Source organism: Hyperolius riggenbachi, chromosome 5, assembly GCF_040937935.1.
Source record: "Hyperolius riggenbachi isolate aHypRig1 chromosome 5, aHypRig1.pri, whole genome shotgun sequence".
NCBI lineage: Eukaryota > Metazoa > Chordata > Amphibia > Anura > Hyperoliidae > Hyperolius > Hyperolius riggenbachi.
In genome coordinates, this window is record NC_090650.1 from 373,855,047 (window position 1) to 373,879,089 (window position 24,043).

The 24,043-nt window shown below is 42.7% G+C and overlaps 2 protein-coding genes across 2 annotated transcripts in view; both read left to right on the forward strand.

Moving 5' to 3' along the window:
- Positions 1–24,043, forward strand: part of LOC137519012 (carbonic anhydrase 13-like) — a 204,168-nt gene that overhangs the window by 87,474 nt on the left and 92,651 nt on the right. The window lies entirely within an intron of this gene.
- Positions 1–24,043, forward strand: part of LOC137519010 (carbonic anhydrase 13-like) — a 39,611-nt gene that overhangs the window by 5,185 nt on the left and 10,383 nt on the right. The window contains exons 2-4 of the mRNA XM_068237582.1: positions 13,494–13,691; positions 21,550–21,668; positions 23,767–23,862. Of these exons, the coding sequence (XP_068093683.1) occupies positions 13,494–13,691; positions 21,550–21,668; positions 23,767–23,862 (413 nt within the window). The remainder of the gene's footprint in view (positions 1–13,493; positions 13,692–21,549; positions 21,669–23,766; positions 23,863–24,043) is intronic.

Sequence of the window (24,043 nt, forward strand, 5' to 3'; positions counted from 1 at the left end):
AATGCAGTTCCTGACTTTTGAACGCTTGCCAACACGATCCTCCAACCCGCCGCAATGTCGGGGACTCCATGTACTGTGCCCATGCAGAGTAGGACACAAGGGAACAAATGGGGGACACAGGAGGATACAAAGGGGCATAGAGGACACAAGGGGACACAAAGGGGCATAGAGGAGGACACAAGGAGGACAGCGACGGACACATGGGGGACACAGGAGGACACATGGGGGACAGAGGAGAACACAGGGAGACACAAGGGGCATGAGGTACAAAGGGGGCATAATCCACAAGATGCCCCTTCACCATGGATGCACAAGGTTTAGCATATACAGTGGGTCGCAAAAGTATTCGGCCCCCTTGAAGTTTTTCACATTTTGTCACATTACTGCCACAAACATGAATAAATTTTATTGGAATTCCATGTGAAAGACCAATACAAAGTGGTGTACATGTGAGAAGTGGATCGAAAATCATACATCATTCCAAACATTTTTTACAAATAAATAACTGCAAACTGGGGTGTGCGTAATTATTCGGCCCCCTGAGTCAATACTTTGTAGAACCACCTTTTGCTGCAATTACAGCTGCCAGTCTTTTAGGGTATGTCTCTACCAGCTTTGCACATCTAGAGACTGAAATCCTTGCCCATTCTTCTTTGCAAAACAGCTCCAGCTCAGTCAGATTAGATGGACAGCGTTTGTGAACAGCAGTTTTCAGATCTTGCCACATATTCTCGATTGGATTTAGATCTGGACTTTGACTGGGCCATTCTAACACATAGATATGTTTTGTTTTAAACCATTTCATTGTTGCCCTGGCTTTATGTTTAGGGTCATTGTCCTGCTGTAAGGTGAACCTCCGCCCCAGTCTCAAGTCTTTTGCAGTCTCCAAGAGGTTTTTTTCCAAGATTGCCCTGTATTTGGCTCCATCCATCTTCCCATCAACTCTGACCAGCTTCCCTGTCCCTGCTGAAGAGAAGCACCCACAGAGCATACTGCCACCACCATATTTGACAGTGGGGATGGTGTGTTCAGAGTGATGTGCAGTGTTAGTTTTCCGCCACACATAGCGTTTTGCATTTTGGCCAAAGAGTTCCATTTTGGTCTCATCTGACCAGAGCACCTTCCTCTACATGTTTGCTGTGTCCCCCACATGGCTTGTGGCAAACTGCAAACGGGATTTCTTATGCTTTCTGTTAACAATGCCTTTCTTCTTGCCACTCTTCCATAAAGGCCAACTTTGTACAGTGCATGACTAATAGTTGTCCTATGGACAGATTCCCCCACCTGTGCTGTAGATCTCTGCTGCTCATCCAGAGTCACCATGGGCCTCTTGACTGCATTTCTGATCAGCGCTCTCCTTGTTCGGTCTGTGAGTTTAGGTGGATGGCCTTGTCTTGGTAGGTTTACAGTTGTGCCATACTCCTTCCATTTCTGAATGATCGCTTGAACAGTGCTCCGTGGGATGTTCAAGGCTTTGGAAATCTTTTTGTAGCCTAAGCCTGCTTTAAATTTCTCAATAACTTGATCCCTGACCTGTCTTGTGTGTTCTTTGGACTTCACGGTGTTGTTGCTCCCAATATTCTCTTAGACAACCTCTGAGGCCCTCACAGAGCAGCTGTAATTGTACTGACGTTAGATTACACACAACAGGTGCACTCTATTTAGTCATTAGCACTCATCAGGCAATGTCTATAGGCAACTGACTGCACTCAGATCAAAGTGGGCCGAATAATTATGCACACACCACTTTGCAGTTATTTATTTGTAAAAAATGTTTGGAATGATGTATGATTTTCGTTCCACTTCTCACGTGTACACCACTTTGTGTTGGTCTTTCATGTGGAATTCCGACAAAAATTGATTCATGTTTGTGGCAGTAATATGACCAAATGTGGAAAACTTCAAGGGGGCCGAATACTTTAACAACCCACTGTGTGTATTATTTACAGTGGTTTTTGTACTCTAAACCTAGGAGCGTCTTATGGTCAGGATCGTCTTATAGTCTGGTACATGGTAAAAAAATATGGTACTATACAAATGTTTGCATTGAACCTCACCAAGGCAGTGGTTTTTCTTCATTTTTACTTTTTTAAATAAATGTGTACTGTAACTTTAGTTTTCAAACCATATATGACTTTTGGAATTCCATTGGATTCCTGTGTGGGACCAATGGCCTTAAAGGAATACTATCGATACCCAGGTGTTCTAAAATGACAATGTACAAATAATGTCTAAGTAGCTGTGTAAACATTTTCCTACTTTTCATGTTAAATATCAGTGGCAAAAACTGTAATTTATTGAGGGTAGGATTTAGCTATATTGGGACAAATCAATTGCAGAAGGGGTGTCTGCTTCAATGCACAGCCAGAGTTGCATATCGGACTACAGAAAGCAAATATCAAACATATCAAACTCTGAAAGCAAAAACAGTATGAAAAGCTGTGACAATTACAGTTACATTTCCTCTGCTCTCTTCAGACACTTCAGTCAGAAACAGAGCTCCCAACAGCTGCAGCTCCTGTGTCCTGTCTCTCTCTGTCACACACAGAGCTACACATAGAGTTAACTGATCAAGTGTGAGGGGAATTTCCCCTCTCCTCATGGCTCAGTCAGCTGTCAGTTTTGGCGTCAGTAAACTTTGAAAGTATTTTGCTAACAGGAAACAAAGAAGTTGCTACTAAAATGTATACACCAGTACTTAGCAGCACTTCCCAAACAATTCCTGTGTCAATTGAAAAAATATGTGAATCGATAGTATTCCTTTAAAAATGTATTTTAGGGAAACACTAAGAAAAAAACCCTCTCCCTTTCTATGTTTTTTTCGCACATTACCACTGGAATATTGCCTTGGGAGGGGGGCTGCTACACCCTTGCAAAAATCCCTTGTCCAGTTTCAAGGGTCAATTGCTTTTCCCCACCTCCTTCATCCCTGGAGAGGTTTTGGGTCATGCACAATCTAGTCAACCAATTGTCGGTAGGACCAGATAGTCACCCCCATGTGGGTGAATGCATAAACAATGACACACAAGGATGAAATAATAAAAAAAAACAACTCACAAATTAAAATGTCCTAGTGAAGAAGGGCGCACTCCTGAGTTTAGTTTTATCTGAGTCCTTCTTGCTTGATTGAAGAGACCTATATAGCCCTGTTTGTCTGTTCTCATTGCACTCCTGCACCAAATGAAAAAGCACTTGAGAGGCATTGGCCCCCTTTTTACAATACACATACTGTTTCTTTGTATATATTACATACTGTTCTGTGATACCAAAACAATTTATAAATGCTGCTTTAAGATATGGGTGATACATTTGCTGATTCATTTAGCCAGTTTGTGATTGTGACCTAAGTAGATCTCAATAGGTCCAATAATAATATTATAAATAAATGAATAGGGTTTTCCACATCCCAAAAGATGCTAGTCTGGGGGTGAAGGTACTTACTAAATACTGTATATGCTCGCGTAAAAGCCTAATTTTTCAGCACAAAAAAATGTGCTGAAAAGTTACCACCTTGGCTTATATGAGAGTCAGTGGAGCAGAACGGATGGTGGAGCAGGTTTTGTTACTGGCATTGGAGCATAAGGATAATGTACTAGTGATCCTGCTCTTGCCATGTGGCTCCCTGCTGTTTCCATGCCCCCTATCCCCTGCAACATAGCATGCAGAGTGCGCTGCTCAAGACTACCTGTGTACCCCAGCTTGTGGAGTAGAGCATGCCAGCAACCTTTCAGCAGTGCAATGATCAAGAATTCTTCCTGTGCGGCATCTTGAGTCACAGCTGTATCATGACTTGTACTAGGGGCACATCTGGCTACAGTGGAGGGGGCTATACTGGGGAGCGGAGCAGTGCTTTTCAGAGCTGCTAGATTTGGGCGCAGCCGGCGCCACCATAGACTATAATGGGAACCACATCTACAGCGGTGCTCAGTGAGTAACGTCGGCGCTGTCAGAAGACGGAGCCGAAGTTGCTTAAAAAACACAATAATTTGGCCTCCAGCAATCGCTGGAAGCTGAATTATATCATTCCCCCATTATCCATGGTGGCCTGGAGGGGGAATAGTAATTAACACAGCCTGGACTTGTGCAGAAGCATGATCAGCCATATACCGGCTGTATCTTGTGCCCAAGTCGCCGATTTCAAATGTATGCACTGGGGAGGGGGCTTATACACGAGTCAATCACTTTTTCCTGTTTTCTTAGGGAAAAGTGGGTACCTCCATTTATACGCGGGTCGGCTTATATGCGAGTATATATGGGTATTCATAGAGAAAAGTAGGTAATGAGTCAAGTCATCCACATATCAATAAAAAAATTGAACACTTTATTTATACAAACATTTTAAATTGTATATACAATACAGACATAGGCATGTATAGCCTATTACATCTTTGCAAGGTAAAAAGAGATAAATATGATTTGTCTCTTTTATATAGGAAACAAATTAATGGGTTAAATATCTATGGCCAGTTTGTAGTGTTAGACCGACTCACATTGTATAGAAATTCCTGTATGTTGAAATAATATCACATATATTATAAATTAGCCGAGTTTGACACAAACCCTACGCGTTTCGTGAACAAATGGTGTTTACCTCTTCGGGAGTACTATTGCTGGCTTATTAGAGAATGCAAACTGTCTGCTGGTATCCATAGCCAAACAAATCAAGGGAATACAAGCACCCCAAAAGGAACCTTTTGTTGAAGGCAAAAGTGTTCCATGTTTCTTAATAATAACAGCAGTGTTTGTATAACTGCATTGACATCGAATCCAGCTTTTACTGCTGTAGCTTTGTGCTCGGCAGAATGGTGTGGGTTCAGGGCTTCAGTGTGCGTTCCACTTCAGCGTAAGTTTGCAAAAATCCCTTGTCCAATTTCAAGGGACTGGCTTCTCCTCACCTCCTTGTCCCCGAAGAAGTCTTTAGTTATGTGCAATCTAGTCAACTAATTGATGGTAGGACCAGATAGTCACCCCCACATGGGTGAATGCATAAAGAAGTCCTACCACTTACCCTTTACATATTGACACACAAGGGTGAAAAAAAAATCTCACAAATTAAAATGTCCTAGTGAAAAAGGGCACTCCTGGTTTTTAAAGTACCGTAAAATATACTCATTGCACTCCTGCTCTAAATGCACAAAAAAAAAAAACCACAACACTTGGGCGGGGTTGGTCCATTTTTAAAAATACACATACTGTTTCTTTGTATATATTACATACTGTTCTGTGATACCAAAACAATTTATAAGGGCCTGAGCCCAGTGACGCAGTTGTGTTCACTTTTCAGTTATGTTACAGATGCTGAAAAGCAGACCGAAGCGGACACAACTGCATTAGTGGGCTCAGGCCAATGCTGATTTAGCATATAGATGATAGCAGGGGCATTGCTAGGATCCTAAGAGATCCGGAGCATTTTGGGGCACTCTAGATGAAAAATGGGTGTGGCTTCGCACCAGAATATGGGTGTAGCCAAATTTACATGACCTTAAAGGGATACTGTAGGGGGGTCAGGGGAAAATGAGTTGAACTTACCCGGGGCTTCTCACGGTCCCCCGCAGACATCCTGTGCCCACGCAGCCACTCCCCAATGCTCCGGCCCCACCTCCGGTTCACTACTGGAATTTCAGACTTTAAAGTCTGAAAACCACTCCGCCTGCGTTGCCGTGTCCTCGATCCCGCTGATGTCATCAAGAGCACACAGCGCAGGCCCAGTATGGTCTGTGTCTGCGCAGTACACCCCTGGTGACATCAGCGGGAGCGAGGACACGGGCGTGCAGGCGCAGTGGTTTTCTGACTTTAAAGTCAGAAATTCCAGAAGTGACCCGGAGGCGGGGCCGGAGCATTGGGGAGTGGCTGCGCCAACACAGGATGTCTGTGGGCGACCATTAGAAGCCCCAGGTAAGTTCAGCTCATTTTCCCCCGACCCCCCTACAGTATCCCTTTAACGGGAGACTAAGTAGGACTGCCCGGCAAAAAATGGCATCGCACAACACTCAGCATGCCTCATAGAGGCACCACAGCACCCAGCATGGCACCACAGTGCTCAGTATGCCCCCATAGAGGCACCACAGCTCCCAGCTTGCCCCCCATTGAGCCACCACAGTTCCCAGCATGCCCCCCATTGAGGCACCACAGCTCCCAGCATGCCCCCCATTGAGGCACCACAGCTCCCAGCATGCCCCCATTGAGGAACCACAGCTCCCAGCATGCCCCCCATTGAGGCACCACAGCATCCAATATGCCCCATAAAGGCTCCACAGCTCTATGGGGGGTATACAGGAAGCTGTGGTGCCTCTATGGCAACATCCTGGGAGCTGTGGTGCCTCAATGGGGGGCATGCTAGGTGCTGTGGTGAATCTATGGGGGCATGCTGGGTACTATGTTTCCTCTATGGGGGCATGCTGGGTGCTGTTTTGCCATGCTGAATGCTGTGGTGCCTCTATGAGGCATGTTGTGTGCTGTTGTGCCATGCTGGATGCTGTGGTGCCTCTATGGGGCATACTGGGTGCTGGGCCCTTAACCATTACACTATGCAGCCACTACACTGTAACCCGCTGCCTGGAGGACATCAAGGCACCCCAGAATAGATCCGTGGAATGTGCCACTGATTTTTGGGGCTAGCAACGCCCCTGGATGACAGATTTGAGAAGGTTGTTTGGTTGCTGTGGGGACCTATTGCTTCATCGTTATGTGCATTAGCTTTAATAAACTTGCAACATTATTTCTTCTGCTGTATATTGTTACATGTGTTTACAGCGACACATTGTTTTTCCAAAAAGGCGAATGCCCTTGTGTTTATTCTGGCTTAAGGAATGTTATCTGTTCACGCTTGTTGCAGAGACAGTGTCGCAGCTAATTAATTTGTAACTTTTTTTTTTATTCTTTTGTCCTTGAACTCTACAGTGTCATTATCAGCTGGTGCAGAGCTACCCTGGTTAGCATAGATAAGTGTATGTAGCGTTATGTGCACGTTGTAGACGACATCTTCAACACAGCAAGATCAATGAAGTGTGTTTATTATTTCCAGAGCTTGATAAAAAATACTATCTGCTTTATGAATATTTAATAAAGAAAGTAGACAGATATGCTTATCTCATCAAGGCTCCTTATATATACTGCTTCATCACACAATTTGCAAAGTTATTTGTAATGTAACTCTATTAGGAAGGGAAGAAAAGATACACAGCATAAAATAAATCCTAAGCAAGATATTTACAGGTAGTCCCCAGTTAACGAACAAGATAAGAACTGTAGGTTCGTTCCTATCCTAAATCCGTTCTTAAGTCAGAACACTGTGCCAACTCTGTCCCCTGTACTTTCTCTATGCCCCCTGTGCCTCCAGTGTCCCCCTCTGTGTCACTCACCTCTGCCCCCCACTGTGTCACATCACATTTATAACTGTGCAGATAAAGTATAAATAGCCATTCTTCCTTATTCATTGCCAATTTGCCAGGAAGAAGGTGCATCTGTTGTCCAAAAGACTTGGGAGAATGGTTCACTACCATGATGGGAGCTCCTTCTGCTCACAGGAAGCTGAAGAATTGCAAATACCTTCTGTTTTAAAGAGAACCAGAGACGAATGACCTAGATTTATACATACCATTACCCGGGGCTTCCTCCAGCCCCATCAGCATAGATCGTTCCCACGCCGCCATCCTCCGCTGCCTCTATCGCCGGTATTGGGATCCGTCACTTCGGCCAGTCGATGCAAGCGCAGTGCGCTCCCTCCGTACTGTGCAGGCGCATGCATAAAGCAGGCGCCGGCGAGACAGAGGGAGTCCCTGTGGATGCATACAACTGGCCGCGTCTGGCGGAAGTAACGGGACCCGTTACCGGCAATAGAGGCAGCGGAGGACGGCGGCGTGGGAGCGATCCATGCAAATGGGGCTGGAGGAAGCCCCAGGTATGTTTAAAATCTTTTTTCATTTTCCGTCTCTGGCCGTCTCTGGTTCCCTTTAAGAAGGCACATTTATATTTAGTTTTTAGTCCTTTACAAAATCTTAGAAGTTCTTGTTCACAAAGGCCTAGCTAAGTACTTGCCAAGTTCTACCCATAGAGCCATATTCATCCATGCCTTGCACTGATGAAGGTTGATTTAGCCTGAAACAGCTGCTATCTGCAGGTTGGCTTATAACAATGGTGTAGCAATAGGGGATGCAGGGGCTGGGACCGCACTGGGGCCCTTGGGAGGGACATAGGCAAACGCAAGGGGGATTACAGCTGCCCAGAATCCCCCCTCAGACCAGGGCTGGTGTAGTGTCTGGGGACAGGCACAAGTTGAGACACCAGAATATCTGCAGGCATCCTGCAGCTCACAGCACTGTCCCCTTTCTTTCCCTGCTACAGTTGACTTTGGATGGAGCAGCAGCGTGTGTACAGAGCATGGAGCAGATTTGGGGAACTGAACAGAGTCAGGTATGAGCACAGCCCTGTGCCCTGCTGTGTGAATGCTTCACTTTCCCCTTCATTACCAATGTCAGCTGTCCTCATTATTATCTGTATCCAAATTGCTCCTGATCGATCCCATTGTCGGTCAGTTGGACGGGAAATTGCATTACGTGTACCCTGCATGATGTCCTACCATATTATTATACTGTATTGTGTTTGGCTGAGGGAGACTTTTCAAGATTCACCCCTTTGAAAATCGAGGATTTGCCCCTGAGGGAGACCCTCCCTCAAGCGCAATATTAGCTCTTCATTGGTCCTGTGCTGGTAATAATCACTTCCATAGAAGCTTTCAATAGTAGTAATCACTGTAATGAAAAAACTGTTCTTCCTCCTCTGCTTACACGTCTGACACTGTGACGGTCCTGGACAGGTTTTAGTGCTCCATATCAATATTTATGTATACCGTAGAGCGCTTGGGGAGGCAATGTTTAACTCGCACTGCGGTCCACACCTCCTTAGCTATGCCACTGCTCTATAACATTGATAGGTTACAGTCTTGTTGGTCCAGCTGATCCTCAGCAGAAATGTGATTGATGAGGTCAAAGGGCGCAAGGCGATCACTATTGCTCAAGTAATTTCCATTGGGGAAGTAATTGATTGTTTGCCGGATCTGGCTGCTATTGACCTGTAAACTGTCACCATGAGACTGGGAGGTGACAAAACTAGTTGCTTCTTTCCAGACACTAAAAATGATTTTTTTACCCCTCTGCAGTGCCTAACACTATCTCCAGATAGAAATAGTCAATAGTGTTAACCCTGTTGACTTGATATAGTCTTTAAAAGATTATTGTAAAATGCAATGTACGCAGGAGCCGATTAGATAGCACTGCATGTGACAGGCAGTGCGTTACTGCTCGATAATCAATACACTGAGTTTTATCTCCATGATAGAGTAAGTTACATCATTTACATCTATTGACTATATTTGTATGACTTTACCAAGCTTATGTTTGATATGCTGTTTTCAGCACATGAAAGAGTTTGCCATATTCAAGACTGGATTTATAATTCTTCTGTATGTTATGTGCAGCAGCGCACCTCCCATTCCATGTGTAGCCCCTCCCCCATCCATGTGTAACATCCATGTACTGCAGCATTTTTATTTTATGTATGGCTCTCTTAGACACCAGCTTCCCTTTTTCATGTATTGCTTCATTTGCAGCCTTTATTAGGTGCCCCCTTGATCTGCAGCCGCCCAAGGCCCAGGCCTTTGTGCCTATTCCAGAAATCCGGCCCTGGCCATATTAGAGATGGATGTAGTACAGCATACGTTTATCACAGGTGCTTGATCATTTCAATGCAAGTTGTAAGGATCGCCCCACTTAGTAATTATAAAAGCTCTTTTTATTGAATCCTTACTCTCAAACTCAGTCCTGCAAGGCTGTAATAAATACAATGGCATGTCTACACAGTGACAGCCCGATGTTTCAGGAATAACCCCTTCTACAAGCCGTGCAGCCATATGGCTGAAACAGTTTCAAACAGTCCTGTTTACATACCTCATCATGTAAATGAGAATTTGGAGCCGGCCAATCAAAAGAGAGCCTTATGGACCTGATGGGGAACTTTGCATGCATCCAGCAGGGCTGAATTTTAGAGCTATCATTCAATAAAAAGAGCTTTTATAATCACAAAAGTGGTGCCAATCCTTACAACATGCATGGTGGTATATTCCTCTATATGCCTAGAGGTATGGAGGGGTTTTGGGCCAAGGTACACTTGTATGTCACTCCAATTATCAATTTTGAGTGCTGTTCCACATCTGGCTTATGATTATATCAATACACTTTGCTTTGTGTGCCTCAGCTGGGAGCACATATATACTGACAGGAAACTGAAATGGATATGGCTGCACAAGGCCTGTGAACAGATATTTTGAATCCTGATACCTGGTACCTCTAGCTGTAAACAGTCCTACCACATGCATAACACTCTCACTGCAGAAGGCAAGAGTATTGAGAATACAAAATCAGAACATTGCTACATCTACAGCTAAAAAAGCTGTTTTAAATGTTTCGCTTTCAACTTTGCACTATAGACACGTTACAGTATCCCCGACAAATCCCCCATTTAGGTAGGTGAAACGTGTTGGGTCTTTGAGGGGTGTTTTGCACTAACTTATTGCTGGAGTAGTAAGGCTGAGAGCTGGGGCTCTACCCAACTGCCTTTACTAACATTAACATGTCTAGTTAGCTACATTGGGAAATAGTCACCATTTCCCATAACTCGTTTTTAATCAATTATCTATTAAAAGTTACGTTTTCATATACCAAGGTTATCATTGTGTGATTTATAATCCCGAGTCAGAAACTTTTGTTTCAGTAGCAAAGTATTGTACCTTGTCAGCCACTTGCGCAGCAAGTCTAACCACTTAGTTTAATCAATAATTCAAGTATTATATTGAACCAGGTAGTATTTCACTTCCTGAAGACACACAATGCATATTACAGAAACAGGCATCTCCCCTGAGAGGTTTATTACCAACTCCTGTTCTGCTGATAACCTGATATTTTTTCAAAGTAGAGCCCATTAGGGCCAGTTTCCACTATCCGGTGTGTGTCTTGCAGGGCGCATACCAGCATTTGAAGTGGTGCAGGCACACATACAAATCGCTTAGATGTGTCACGCACAGCTAGGGATTCAGGTGCGGCCTGCAGAAATCAAATACACACCTCAGTGTGATTTCAATGCTCGACTCGCCTGCAAGGAAATGCCGATTCAGGACAGGTTCGGGCCACTTTCGCCCTATGGGCTTAATTTATCAAGCTGCGCTCTTAAAGCAGTGCAGCTTAATGAGAAGAGTGCGAGCTCAGCGCACGCTATGCTGCGGTAGTGCAGCGCAGCGTGCGCTGGTAACTTACGCCCACTCCTTGTAACTAACGGCCGCTCCACTCATCCGGCCCTGAGCACCGTCAAGTCTAGTAGCTTTCTAAAGATTTGATATGCCCAATAGGCTGCCTGTCACTTGACAGTCAACCGATTGTGCCAATCAACATGCAGGGATCACATCCTATAAAGACACTCGACCAAAAGGGGGTCAGGGTGGGATGAGTGGAGCGTGCATAAGTTACCAGTGTACACTACGCTGCCCTTTAGCAGCACAGCTTGATGAATCAAGCCCTAACCGCCCCTAAGTGCCTTTCTTTCCATGGCAGGACTGCTCCTTTTAAGATTATTGACCCTTGCTCAAATAGACTCAGGAGCAGAGACTAAAGGTGGCCATTACTCAGACGACTTGGCGGCCGATCCACCATCCAATATGATTATTATAATCGAATCGGATGAAAGCAGCCAAGTACATGCCCGACCGACAAAGCAACCAATTTCGGGACGGAAATTGGTCACATTGTCGATAGCGTATGCTGCAAGATGTCGGGCCATAGTTAATTGGGTGCAATTACCCGACGATCGATGAAACCATACGCCGCATTGCCGATGTGCCCACCTAATGCCCGCCATGCCAAAGTGTATACATTACCTGTCCACCTCTGCTTGTCCCCTGCTGCTCCGGGCACATTCTGCTCTTCCGCAAACACGCATGCCCCACGTGGTTGCCTACATTTTGGCATGGCGGGCATTAGGGGGGCACAGTGATGAGGCAGCATACAGGGCCGATTCCAGATCGATTTCAGCATGAAATTGAACGGGAATCGGCCTGTGGTATATGGGCAGCTGACAGATCTCTCTCTTATCAGATTCGATAAGAGAAAGATTTATTTTTTGATCGAATCTGCCCATACATCGCTATATGTATGGCTACCATAACTGACCTGGACCACATTTTTCGTCCTGTGCTGAGATCATGCACTTGACTGTGTAATCTCAGTCCTGATCTTCTCAGCACGAAACCTTTTTGTTGCTGTGCATTTCTCCTAGATGTGATTATGTGGGGGAAAGAAAGTGGAGGTAATTACATTAATCCTTTATTTACATTCCCTGGAGCCTTCATGAACTGTTATGGCTTAAAGCAAGCATGAACTGAAAATAAACTTATATGTGTAGCGACAATGATAAATGGAAAAAGTCTCATATTTTTTATTTTCAGTTTAAGGGCTGAATTTGTAAGACTAAATTCTAAACAGCAGCCATGTTAGTCTATAAAACTCCACTGTACTGTAATCCAAAAAAAAAGTAATAAATATCTGAAGTTTACAGCCCTGTCTTGTTATCAGCAGTGTTTCCTCAGTCAAATAGAAGGCTTTTGGCTCATGTTTACTTTTCAAGAGAGCCGTGGCTGCATTGGAGTGCTTTAAACTGCCTAGTTTGATAGAATAACTAGTTTTTAGCCCTTGAAATGTAAAAAAAGGGTCCCTTGTTACTAGTAGGATAAGTACTATATGAAAAGAGAGAATGAGGGAAAGAAGTAATGGTTTGATGTGCATTCTAACTCTTTCCTAGTCCCCCAAAAAATGTTAATTTGTTGCTCTTATTATTCCTGTTGGAGAAATTTACCACTACCATTCCAGACGCTGGGACCCATATGCAATTCACCTTTCCTCCTGTGTTTTCTCCTAAGTGATATTTTCATATCTTGTCATAAAATGCCCTTTAAACCACCAGAAAGCAAAAAAATATTCAAAATAATCTTGATAATTATTTTTCAACTAGTTTTTGGTACTTTTTCAATTGCAAAGTTCTGAAAAGTTATTTTAAAAAGAAGTTGAAAAATTATGTCCCAGGAGAAAACTCAAGAGAAAGTTAATTGTATATGGGCCCAGGATCTTATTCAATTCACTTTTTCTCCTTAGTTTTCTCCTAGGAAAGTCCACAATTTTTCATCTTCTGTTTAAGATTGCTTTTTCAGCACTCTGCAGTTGAAAAGTACTAAAAAGCAAATGAAAAAGTACTTTCAAAATAATTCTGAGGATTTTCTTGGTTTCTGGTAGATGTATTGAAAGGAGTGAAATATCATGTAGGAGAAAAGTGATTACAGTAAGGTGTTGAGTGAGGCAAATTCTACTAGGTGGTAAAAAGCCCAAAAAGAAAACCGTGATTCTTACTTTTCCACACCATGTCACCATATTCTGTTTACTTTTTTTTTAATGCAGGCCCCGAAGTCTGGCATGAGTTGTTTCCCCTTGCCAATGGAGACCGCCAATCACCCATCGACATCATAACGCAGGATGCCAAGTATGATCCCAGTCTGACGCCTCTGCACTTCGATTATGACCCATCATCAGCAAAGGTTATTATGAACAGCGGCCATACATTCACCGTGGAGTTTGATGATGGAGAAGACAGATCAGGTATGATGGGCAGTTTGTGTGCGCATGCTTTTGTTTCTAACAGAACATTAGGGTATGTTACTCTCAGCCCTTTCCATTATTTATTGTGGCAGGTCTTCAGTGTTTACCAAGCCTACCTAAAACTTGATGGAAAGGTTTGTAGATGTTGTAAGTAAAGGATTTTTGCACACAGTGCCGCTTCTGTCTCAGTGGTCATGCTCCGCCTCCTACTATCAATCATGAGGATGTTTGCGTATGCTAATAATAGTAAATGGTAGCAGAACTGCTCTGAGCTAAATGGAAACAGCTCCTCCAGCCAGCCACTTCCACTGGTGGTAAACCTTTGCCAGGTCTAACCCAGTAGCATAGTGATAAAAGGGTTGTGACTGCACCAGGGTTCCTGGACCTCAGTGGTCCACATTGTGCCCTCTTCCAATGTCTGCATTAGCACTTTAATGGATGCAACCCCACATTGTGTATTCCCTTTTTATTTAAGGTAAAGAATCCAAAATTGCATCCTATTCAATACTGTCTGGCTTTAACAATAAAACGTTTTTGTAAAGTAAAACCTATTAGGTATTTAATTCAAAATGTGTAACTTTTCATACTTGCACTTGATAAAGAACTACAAACATAAAAGAAGTTGCGTTATAAAAGGAGTTATTTTATTGTTGCGTTCAGCAGACCACACTGGCACATTCTGTCCTTGACTGTTGACCATTTTGGGTTCTGCTGCATTTCAATCATACCATAAAACCGGCATAAATCAATAACTTTCTTATCTGCTGTGTCAGATGCTATGTAAGGTCATTAATGCAGAGGGCTAACAATACAGAAGTAGAGACAACACACTTGTTATCAGCCTGGCAAGTGGGAAATTCACTTTCAAATAATTATTTAATCTCTTATTATCACAAACTTAGCATCACACACTTATTATCACAAACTTCTGTGGATTTCATAAAATAATAAAGATGCAGTAGTGTAGCAGCAATAGGCAATGTAGAGGTTGCAACTGCACCAGGGCCCCTGCATATGAGAGGCCCACACAGGGCCCGTGTAATGTGTACAGGTAGTCCCTGACTTATGAACGCCCGATTTACGAACTACCCGCCGATACGAACGGCATGGATTCTCTGTTTCCATGGGAACAAGTAAAAAAAAAATTTCAAATTGGACTTGTAGTTTTTGAGAAAAATGATTTTAAAAAAACAAAGAAAAAATGGCTTTTAAACTTGTATAAACAGGTACAATGGGCAGATGTGACACAGAGGGGGGCACTGGAGGCACAGGGGGGCACAGAGGAGGTAAAGGGGACAGAGATGGCACAATGTTCTGACTTAAGAACAGATTCAGGTTAAGAATGAACCTACAGTCCCTATCTCGTTCAGTAACCTACCTGTATTCACAAAACATGTAAACAAAGCACCTAATTGTCACCAAGTAAGTTCGTAGTTTCATAGCACATAAAAATAACTCAAAAACAGAACTTACATTTAATAAATAAATACTTAGCTACAGAATGATGGTCAAATGTCCAGACGTCTTTTAGCTCGAGAAGTTCACAAATAGTCCTGAGGGGCCCATATGCCCTGATAGACATCTCAGGGTCGGGGGCCCGCGTACGTTAAAAAGGGGCGGTGGGAAAAAAGGGCGCCGGGTTTTTAACGATAAGCATGGATAACGTTTAAAAATGTATTGTACTGTATTTCGTTTAAAATTAATGTTTTTTAAAGTTATAAATCATTAAATAATGTGCATTAAATCGGCAATTGTAAAAACGTTAATCTTTCGTTTAAATAGTGAAACGTATAATAACGTTTAAAAAAAAATTACTAAGTAACCCTCCCTGTATCTACCCCTAACCCGTAGACCCCCCTGTTGATGCCTAAACCTAAGACCCCCCCTGTTGGTGCCTAAGTAACCCTCCCTGTACCTACCCCTAACCCCTAGACCCCCCTGTTAGTGCCTAAACCTAAGACCCCCCTGTTGGTGCCTAAACCTAAGACCCCCCTGTTAGTGCCTAAACCTAAGACCCCCCTGTTGGTGCCTAAACCTAAGACCCCCCTGTTGGTGCCTAAACCTAAGACCCCCTGTTGGTGCCTAAACCTAAGACCCCCCTGTTGGTGCCTAAACCTAAGACCCCCCCTTTTGGTGGCTAAACCTAAGACCCCCTGTTGGTGCGTAAACCTAAGACCCCCCTGTTGGTGCCTAAACCTAAGACCCCCCTGTTGGTTTTTTCGTTTAAAAATAATGTTAAAAAAAAAAAAAAAAAAAAAAAAAAAAGTACTGTTTTTCGTTTAAAAATAATGTTTGGGAAAAAATATTGTACTGTTTTTCGTTTAAAAATAATATTTAAAAATGTATAAATCATTAAATAATGTGTAATCATGAGAAACAGTAATAAAACATTAAGTCTCCGGGCGCCGCTTTTAAAACGTTAGTTTTCTCCGGCGCCCTTTTTTCCTATCGGGCGCCCATTAAACGATATTTATTATAGGAGTGAATGGCGGCGCCCGATTTGTCCACTAGCCTCAGGCGCCCGAATTTACTGTTACCCGGGGGCCCAGGCAAAGCTGCTAGCAACAGTAGTCATGGTGCTAGTGATATAGGGGTGTTGGCCACCTTTTATACCCGTACAGACAAAGACACAGTTGCAGCCAATCCTTAGTGGTCTTCGGACACCTTTCCTTATAAGGCTATGGTCTTCTGCCCCGCAAGGTATATAACGCATTACGTTTTATATTACATATGTACGTAAAAATATTTTCCATATTTCATTATAACACTGATTAAAACCATAGCTCCCAACTGTCCCTCTTTCGGAGGGACAGTCCCTCTTTGGGAGCCCTGTCGCTCTGTCCCTCTTTCCTCCTCATTTGTCCCTCTTTCTATGTAAATATATATATTTATCTACTCAAAATGTGCTTAATTGACTCTAAACTTTATTCCCATCCTTTAACCCCCTTGACGGTCCAATTCCCGCGGCAAGGGGGCAGCGCAGCACTTTTTTTTACATTTTTTCTTTAAAATCATGTAGCGCTGCGCGGCGGGTAGCGGCGAATCGGCGGCGAGCGGCGGCGATCGTAATATACACGCAGCTAGCAAAGTGCTAGCTGCGTGCAATAAAAAACAAATTATGCAAATCGGCCCAGCGGGGCCTGAGAAATCCTCCTGCGCAGGTTACCCCGAGCTGAGCTCGGGATAACCGGCAAGGAGGTTAAACTGATATATCACTAATTTTAATGTTAATATGAAGGAAAATGAACCAGGATAGAAAGGACTAGTGTGGTTTGAATTATAAAACAACATATTTTTCTTATGAAATCTTTACAGTATGCATGACTATGAGTGAGACGGGGCATGGCTTAAGTGTCCCTCTTTATCATCTCAAAAAGTTGGGAGGTATGTAGAACTACAGCATCCTACAGCCTGTTAGGACAGTTAGGAGCTTTGTCAACATAATTTAAGTAGTTTACCACAGCCCTACTGAACAATAAATCAAACATTTTTTGGAAATTGTAGGTTCAGTAAATTTAGGCAGTTAAAATCTGACAGAACCAACAGGTTTTGGGCCAGTCCATCTCCTCATGGGGGATTCTCAGGGTTTTCTTTGTTTTCAACAGTATTTCCCGAACAGCAGTTGCAAAGTCTAACTGACAAAATAGTGTGCAAGTGATTAGGGAGGCCGGCTGGTATCTTACTATATTGGCAGTTAAACTGCTGTTCAGAAAATGCTGTTGAAAACAAAGAAAACCCTGAGAATCCCCCATGAGGAGATGGACTGGCCCAAAACCTGTCGGTTCTGTCAGATTTTAACTGCCGTGGTCCTTTAAGTGACAGACTGGTATTAATAGATTCTTTAGTGGCAGGTGGGTAGTGATATTTATGATCGATAGATAGATAGATAGATAGATAGATAGATAGATAGATAGATACTTAGATAGATAGATAGATAGATAGATAGATAGATAGATAGATAGATAGATAGATAGATAGATAGATAGATAGATAGATACTATGGCTGAATAGAGTACTGGTTAAGGGCTCTGCCTTTGACATGGGAGACCAGAGTTCGAATCCTGGCTAGGTCAAGTACTCAAAATTCAGTAAGGAGTTCAAGGCAAGACTCCCTAACACTGCAGGGTGGCCTCTTGAGCGCGTCCCAGTGGCTGCAGCTCTTGAGCGCTTTGAGGCCGACAGGAGAAAAGCGCTATACAAATGTTCGGATCGGATTATTATACTAGTGATAGAAAATTGTAGTGATAGACACTAGTGGCAAATAGGTGGTAATATTCAGACTCTTGTGGTTGTTAGATAGTGATAGGTAGCGATAGTTAGATTCTAAGCAGATAGTGATCGGTAGATTCTAGTGGCAGACTGTTAATGACAGGCAGCTAGCAGGTGACATATAGTAGTTGACAATCAATGATGGATACTAAAGCTACGTACACACGTTGGATTCAACTCGTGGAGATGATAAAGACTGCCTTGAGGGAATCCAGTGAATGGCCACCCAACGTCTGGTAAAAATCCTGCATGCCGGATCATTAAAGATCACTGGCCCCTGAGTGAGCAACAAGTGCATTGCTCTCCCCCGCCCTCAGTAAACTGCTCCGTCAGGCGCAGCTCATCGTCCCTCCCTCCCTAGCAACACCCCCTCCATAGAAACAGACGAATAACTACTCTAGCCTGCAGGCTAGTGACGCATGTGTACAGTATTGGCTATGTGTTTGTTACCCGAGGGTTCAAGTCCCAATCACTGCCGGGCAACAGCAATCACTTGTTGTGTTCAGAGCATCAAGGACTCCTGAAGTGAGAGGTACATGGAGGCTGCCATATTTATTTCCTTTTAAGCAATACCAATTGCCTGGCTGTCCTGCTGGTCCTCTGCCTCTAATACTCTTAGCCATAGACCCTGAAGAAGCATGCAGCAGATCAGGTATCTCTAACATTATTGTCAGATTTGACAAGATTATATGCGTGCTTGTTTCTGGTGTGATTAGGACACTACTGCAGTCAAATACATCAGCATGGCTGCCAGGTAACTGGTATTGCTTAAAATGAAATAAATATGGCAACCGCCATATACCTCTCACTTCAGTTGTCCTTTAAGATTAGTAGTAAATAGAGAGTAACAGACATGTAATAGGTGCCAAGTAACAGTAGGTGATACGGAGCAGTGAGTGACAAAGCAATGGTAAATTGCAGTGAGTGCCAAGTTACATTGGAGAGTATGAATGATCCAGCAAACTTGGCCAAATTAAATTCAACTAGTTAAAGCCTCTAGCTGTACTGGTTAATTAAGCAGCTCCCAACTAATTGACAAACAGCAGTTGGATTTGATTGGTTCAGTTTCATGTCCTGTGTAAATTTGCATGAGAATTCTTTGATCATCACTGGCAATCTGAATCTCTTGCTCTGAGTTTGATACTTTGCAAGTAATCTGTGGACATGAATCTGTATAGAAGACCAGCTTATAATTCTAGTGATGCCAGTGCCATCTAGTGCTTTCTTTGAATTAGTGCAGTATCAAAAGAAATGTGTTTTGTAATATTTGTAGCAGTAGAGTCAGGCCGAGTCTCAGTTAGGTGCGGATATAGTAAACAGAATACCCAAGCAGCTCAGGGTGACCCAGAACCACTAGGAAAGTATAGGGGACTAAAAGAGACCGAAAAGACCTCCTACTAAAAGTAAATGCTCAGTGTAATTTCCCGTCTTAAAACAGAAGTGAGCAAATGTGGTTACCCAAAATGCATCACTACTGAGGCCCATATGCAATTCACTTTTTCTCCTTAGTTTTGTCCAAGTTGATATTTATACCCCTTTGTCAATAAAAATGTTTTTTAAGCAACCAGGAAGCAAGAAAATACAATGAATAATTCAGTTCTGTTCTTTTCCATCTACTTTTGGTATGTTTTCAATTGCAAAGTGCTGAAAAAATTATTTTAACCAGAAGATTAAAAATTATCACCTAGGAGAAAACTTAGGTGAAAAAGTGAATTGCATATGGGCCTGAATGTGCAAAGTATCTCTCTATGCCCCAGAAGCCAGGCTTACATCCAGAACTGCTGCTGGTGTATAGCAAGCCTATAGCTTATACACTTTACAGAGCCACATCAACCCAACATGCAGACAAACTGTTTTGAACTTTTGGTCCTCCTCAATGCATGCAAGGGATTGATATGGCTTGTGTTTTTAGAAGGCAAATTACACTGTAGGATTGAGTAAATAAAGGGACTTATCTATTCAACATAAATCAGCTAACATCCTCTCAAGACCCTAATTTGGATGTTTTGCTCCAATTAAGTCATCTTTATGGCATATATTTATGTTTCCCAAAAAACCTAAGTATCCCCTTTTGATGTTGCATGTAAATAGCTGTGTGATCTAACAACTTGTCAGCATACAGGGTTCGAGTCTGATGAAAGTGGAACTGCTGTAAGGTTACTCTTATTTTTTTTAAGTTAGCCAATAAATGGTATCGTCCCAATTCAGATCTTTGTTATTATTTGGAAATTGTCACCACGTACCGCAGTGACATCAACATTTGAACATGAAAGTAAATCAAACATATTAAACAAATATGTTTTTGTTTTTTTAAGTAAAAAAATGACAGCACTTCCTGGAGGACACCTATGAGCACAGTGACAGGTTAGAAATACAAATATTGTGTATAAATAATGTGAGTTGCCATTGTATAATAGTGAAAAACATTGTGCTTGCACTATTTATCTACTCCAGGCATGATTTGTGGCCCAGAAGATAACTTGGGCCAAAAGGGGTCTGTTCGCTAAATAAGGGCACATAATTGAAATAGGCCTGCGGTGTGCAGGGACAGCAGTGGTTGTATGATTTTGACCATCTATATAGCTGCACACTGGGAGCAGTAGTGCACCAAACCTGTTATAAAGAAAATCTCCCGGTGGGAGGGGAGTACTTTCCTTGGGAGGGGAAGCCTTTGGATCCTAATGAGGATGCCCCATCCTCCTAAGCCTCGGTGATTCAGCGCTAGCAGGCCCCCGAACAGCACACATGTCAATATTTACCATCTGTGCTCCTGCGCAGGTGTTGTAACGGCTTTCTGATGGGCCCCAGCAGAAGTAGACAAGCTCCATTGGGGACTGCACAGGTGACTCGCCCCTGCACTGTAGAGTGGATCCAATCGGGTTTGGCTGTTTCCATCAGAGCCCATTGGAAAGCCACTACTGTGGAGAGGATAATAAGGAAACCGCTCCCCCCTCTGGACCTCCTCTACGATTCCACACTGCATTCCAGAGCATTAAGGATCACCAACGATCCCTCTCATTCAGGCTTCCGCTTTTTCAGTCGACACGTTCAGGCCGGAGGTTTCAGTCCATAGCCACTAGGACCTCAAGGCACAGGAACAGCTTCTCCCCCTCAGCTGTCAACTCTCTTTATCCACTTAACACACTCCCTACACCCGTTGATCATTCTCCCCTTACAAGCGAGGCTTGATAGAACTTGAATTGCACCTAAGCACCTTATGCAAACCTTGGGTTAAAATTGCAGAATCGTTCATGTTGGAATTATTGCAGGGTAGGGTTGTAATGCTGTATTTTGCTTTGCTTTATTGTTCAAGTTGGAACTGTACTTATATTGATGTATTGCCATTTTTCAGCCCTGTATGCCAAGCCTAATTCTGGGCACGACCCTGTCATTCTTGGCAAAATAAATAAATGATTCTGATTCTGATAAATGATTCTGATTCTACTGCACCTGCGCAGGAGCACAGATGTTAAACATTGCTGCGTGTTGTAGCTGCTAAATGTCAAGAAAAATGTCCAAAAAATAAAATAAAAGATTAAATAAAGAATGCTTACTTAGTAAGACAGGTCTTCTCCTTATTTCCTTGCAGTGGTAAGTGGAGGTCCGTTTCATGGAAGCTACAGGCTACGGCAGTTTCACTTTCATTGGGGGCCGTGTGATGACTATGGAGCAGAGCATAAGGTGGATGGAAGAGACTATGCAGCTGAGGTAAGGATTCATCTGGTTCTGGTGTTGGGCGACTACTGGAAAAAGTATGTTTCACTTTTTGCTACTTCCATCCCCCGAAGAGCACAAGTATAAAACAAAACTGCTTCCTGCAGTAGGGGGAACAGAAGATATCAGGAATAGAGTAAGCAATGAATAGATGCAAAGGAGTGTACACATGCTATGCTAAGCTTGGTTAAGCCAGTTCATGAGTGTGGGGCTCTGCTCCTTGACCAACTCCAGAATATGTGTAAAAATGTATGGGCATGCATGCAAAAACACATCGGGCCATATCTAATTCAAGGTAATAAGAGGCTCAAAACAAGCAAGCTTCTTATCACCTCACAGCACTTGGGATTCACCGGCAAATTCAATTGCCTGTTTCACCTGAGCGATGTTGGCGCATTAAGAGCATAACTAAGTATTCACCTGTTAAGTTGAATTGAATTAGGCGAAGCTCCCATTACCTAATTTAAGAACTCGCCAGTGCTTATCGCTGGCAAGTTTGTGAATTGCATAGAGCCCATGAAGTCTATAAGCATAAGAAAGATTTTCAAGAAAGTTCGGATTTTCGTAAAAATGTGTATCTTGTAAAAAAAATACATTATATGCTTCGGAAAATATTGAGTCATAAAATGCAAATTTCTATGCCAAAATATAATTTCTGTATGTGTACCAATCAGGGAGATTTGTCCTTACTTTCTATTCTTGAGACATTCATGAACCTTTTTTTTAATAAATAAGGGAAAGCAATAAACATTTGATGGCAGTTCCAACTCTTCACCCAAAATTGGGCATTCCATTGACTTTTTCTCCTAAGTTTTCTCCAAAGAGATCATTCTCCATCTTCTGTTTACAATAACTTTCCAGCACTCTGCAATTGAAAAAAGTAGCAAAAAGTGGGTGAAAAGGTACCGCTAAAATATTTCTTTCCTGCTGGTGGATTAAAAGGCGTTTTATTGATAAAGTGTGAAAATATCACCTAGGATAAAACTTAGGAAAAACAGTGAATTGCATATGGGCCCTGTTGGTGTTATTTCTCACTGCTTGTAGGTACATATATACCAACTTCCTAGAAAGACAGACAGTGTGGGACATTCTCAGACGATGATATTGACAGCATTAAAGTGGTCTGAAACTCTGACATAACATTCAATAAAAATGTGTTTTCCTACTTTTTATTACTCATACAGTTATCATATTTGCTTTTGTGCACACGTAATATTGTCTGTTTACAAATTACAAGTTTCCAAAGTGCAGTTTTTCTTGCCCTGAAAGCTGGCATTGCATTTTAATTTTTTTCTATTATAACTGCTTTTTATTATATATTAAAATCTTATGAGTTATTCTGAACACTGAGTCTGCTTGAAGTTTTTCAGAGAGTGTTTGTTTACATTCCAGTGCTGATACATTTGTGTTTAATGCTGGGCATACATGAGTCGACCCGGTGGCTCGATTAGCCACCGGATCGACTCCCGCCACGTCCCCGCTCGTCCCCGCCGCTGTCCGGATCGATTCCCGCTCATCCCCGCGGGCGCTCATTATTTTCCGCTCGATTCCCCGCTATTGTCCACCTTCAGGGATCGAGCGGGGAATCGATCCGGCGGGTCATCGGACCTGTCGGAAATTATCAGCTGGGAGCATCAGCGGCTCGATACACGGTACAGAAACGTACCGTGTATCCCCAGCATAACAAGTAAAAAATATCTTGTTATCTATAGTTTTGAAGCTGAATAGCAGGAGAAAGTGCTTTGTTTAACCATTTCAGTGATGTTCTGCTTAAAAAAAAATTCTGGGATAGTAGCTTTGAAGCTGTATGGAATCTTTAAGATCAAAGTAGAAATGCTGACTTTCAGACCACTTTTAAAATTTCAAAGAGTTTTTTATCCTTGTCGGTTTTATCTAAAACAAAAATATATATTCTCCCTAAAGTAGCTTTCTAAATGGGACACTGCTAAGATATCACGCGTTCCTTTTTTTATAGTCTTCACTTTTGGTTGTGTGATGATACCCAAAGAGCTTCCTGCAGTGACATCATACTGTAAATCATGATGTAAGACCTGACTGATATATTTAACTCTAATTATGTTGTGTTTTACAGCTGCACATTGTTCACTGGAACTCACAGAAATACCCATCATTTATTGATGCGGTATACAAGCCCGATGGGTTGGGCGTTGTAGGAGTGTTTTTGAAGGTATGATTTATGAACTTCTAACTATTTTTTATCAATGGCGACGGAACCTAAAAAGCATTGATTCATTTGTCTAGATAAGCATTTATACCACCCAACCACCTCTAAGTGCACTTAAAGCAAACCTGTAACATTCGCTGTGGACGCAGCTGCGGGCAGTCAGTATGCCCCCGCAGCTGCTTCA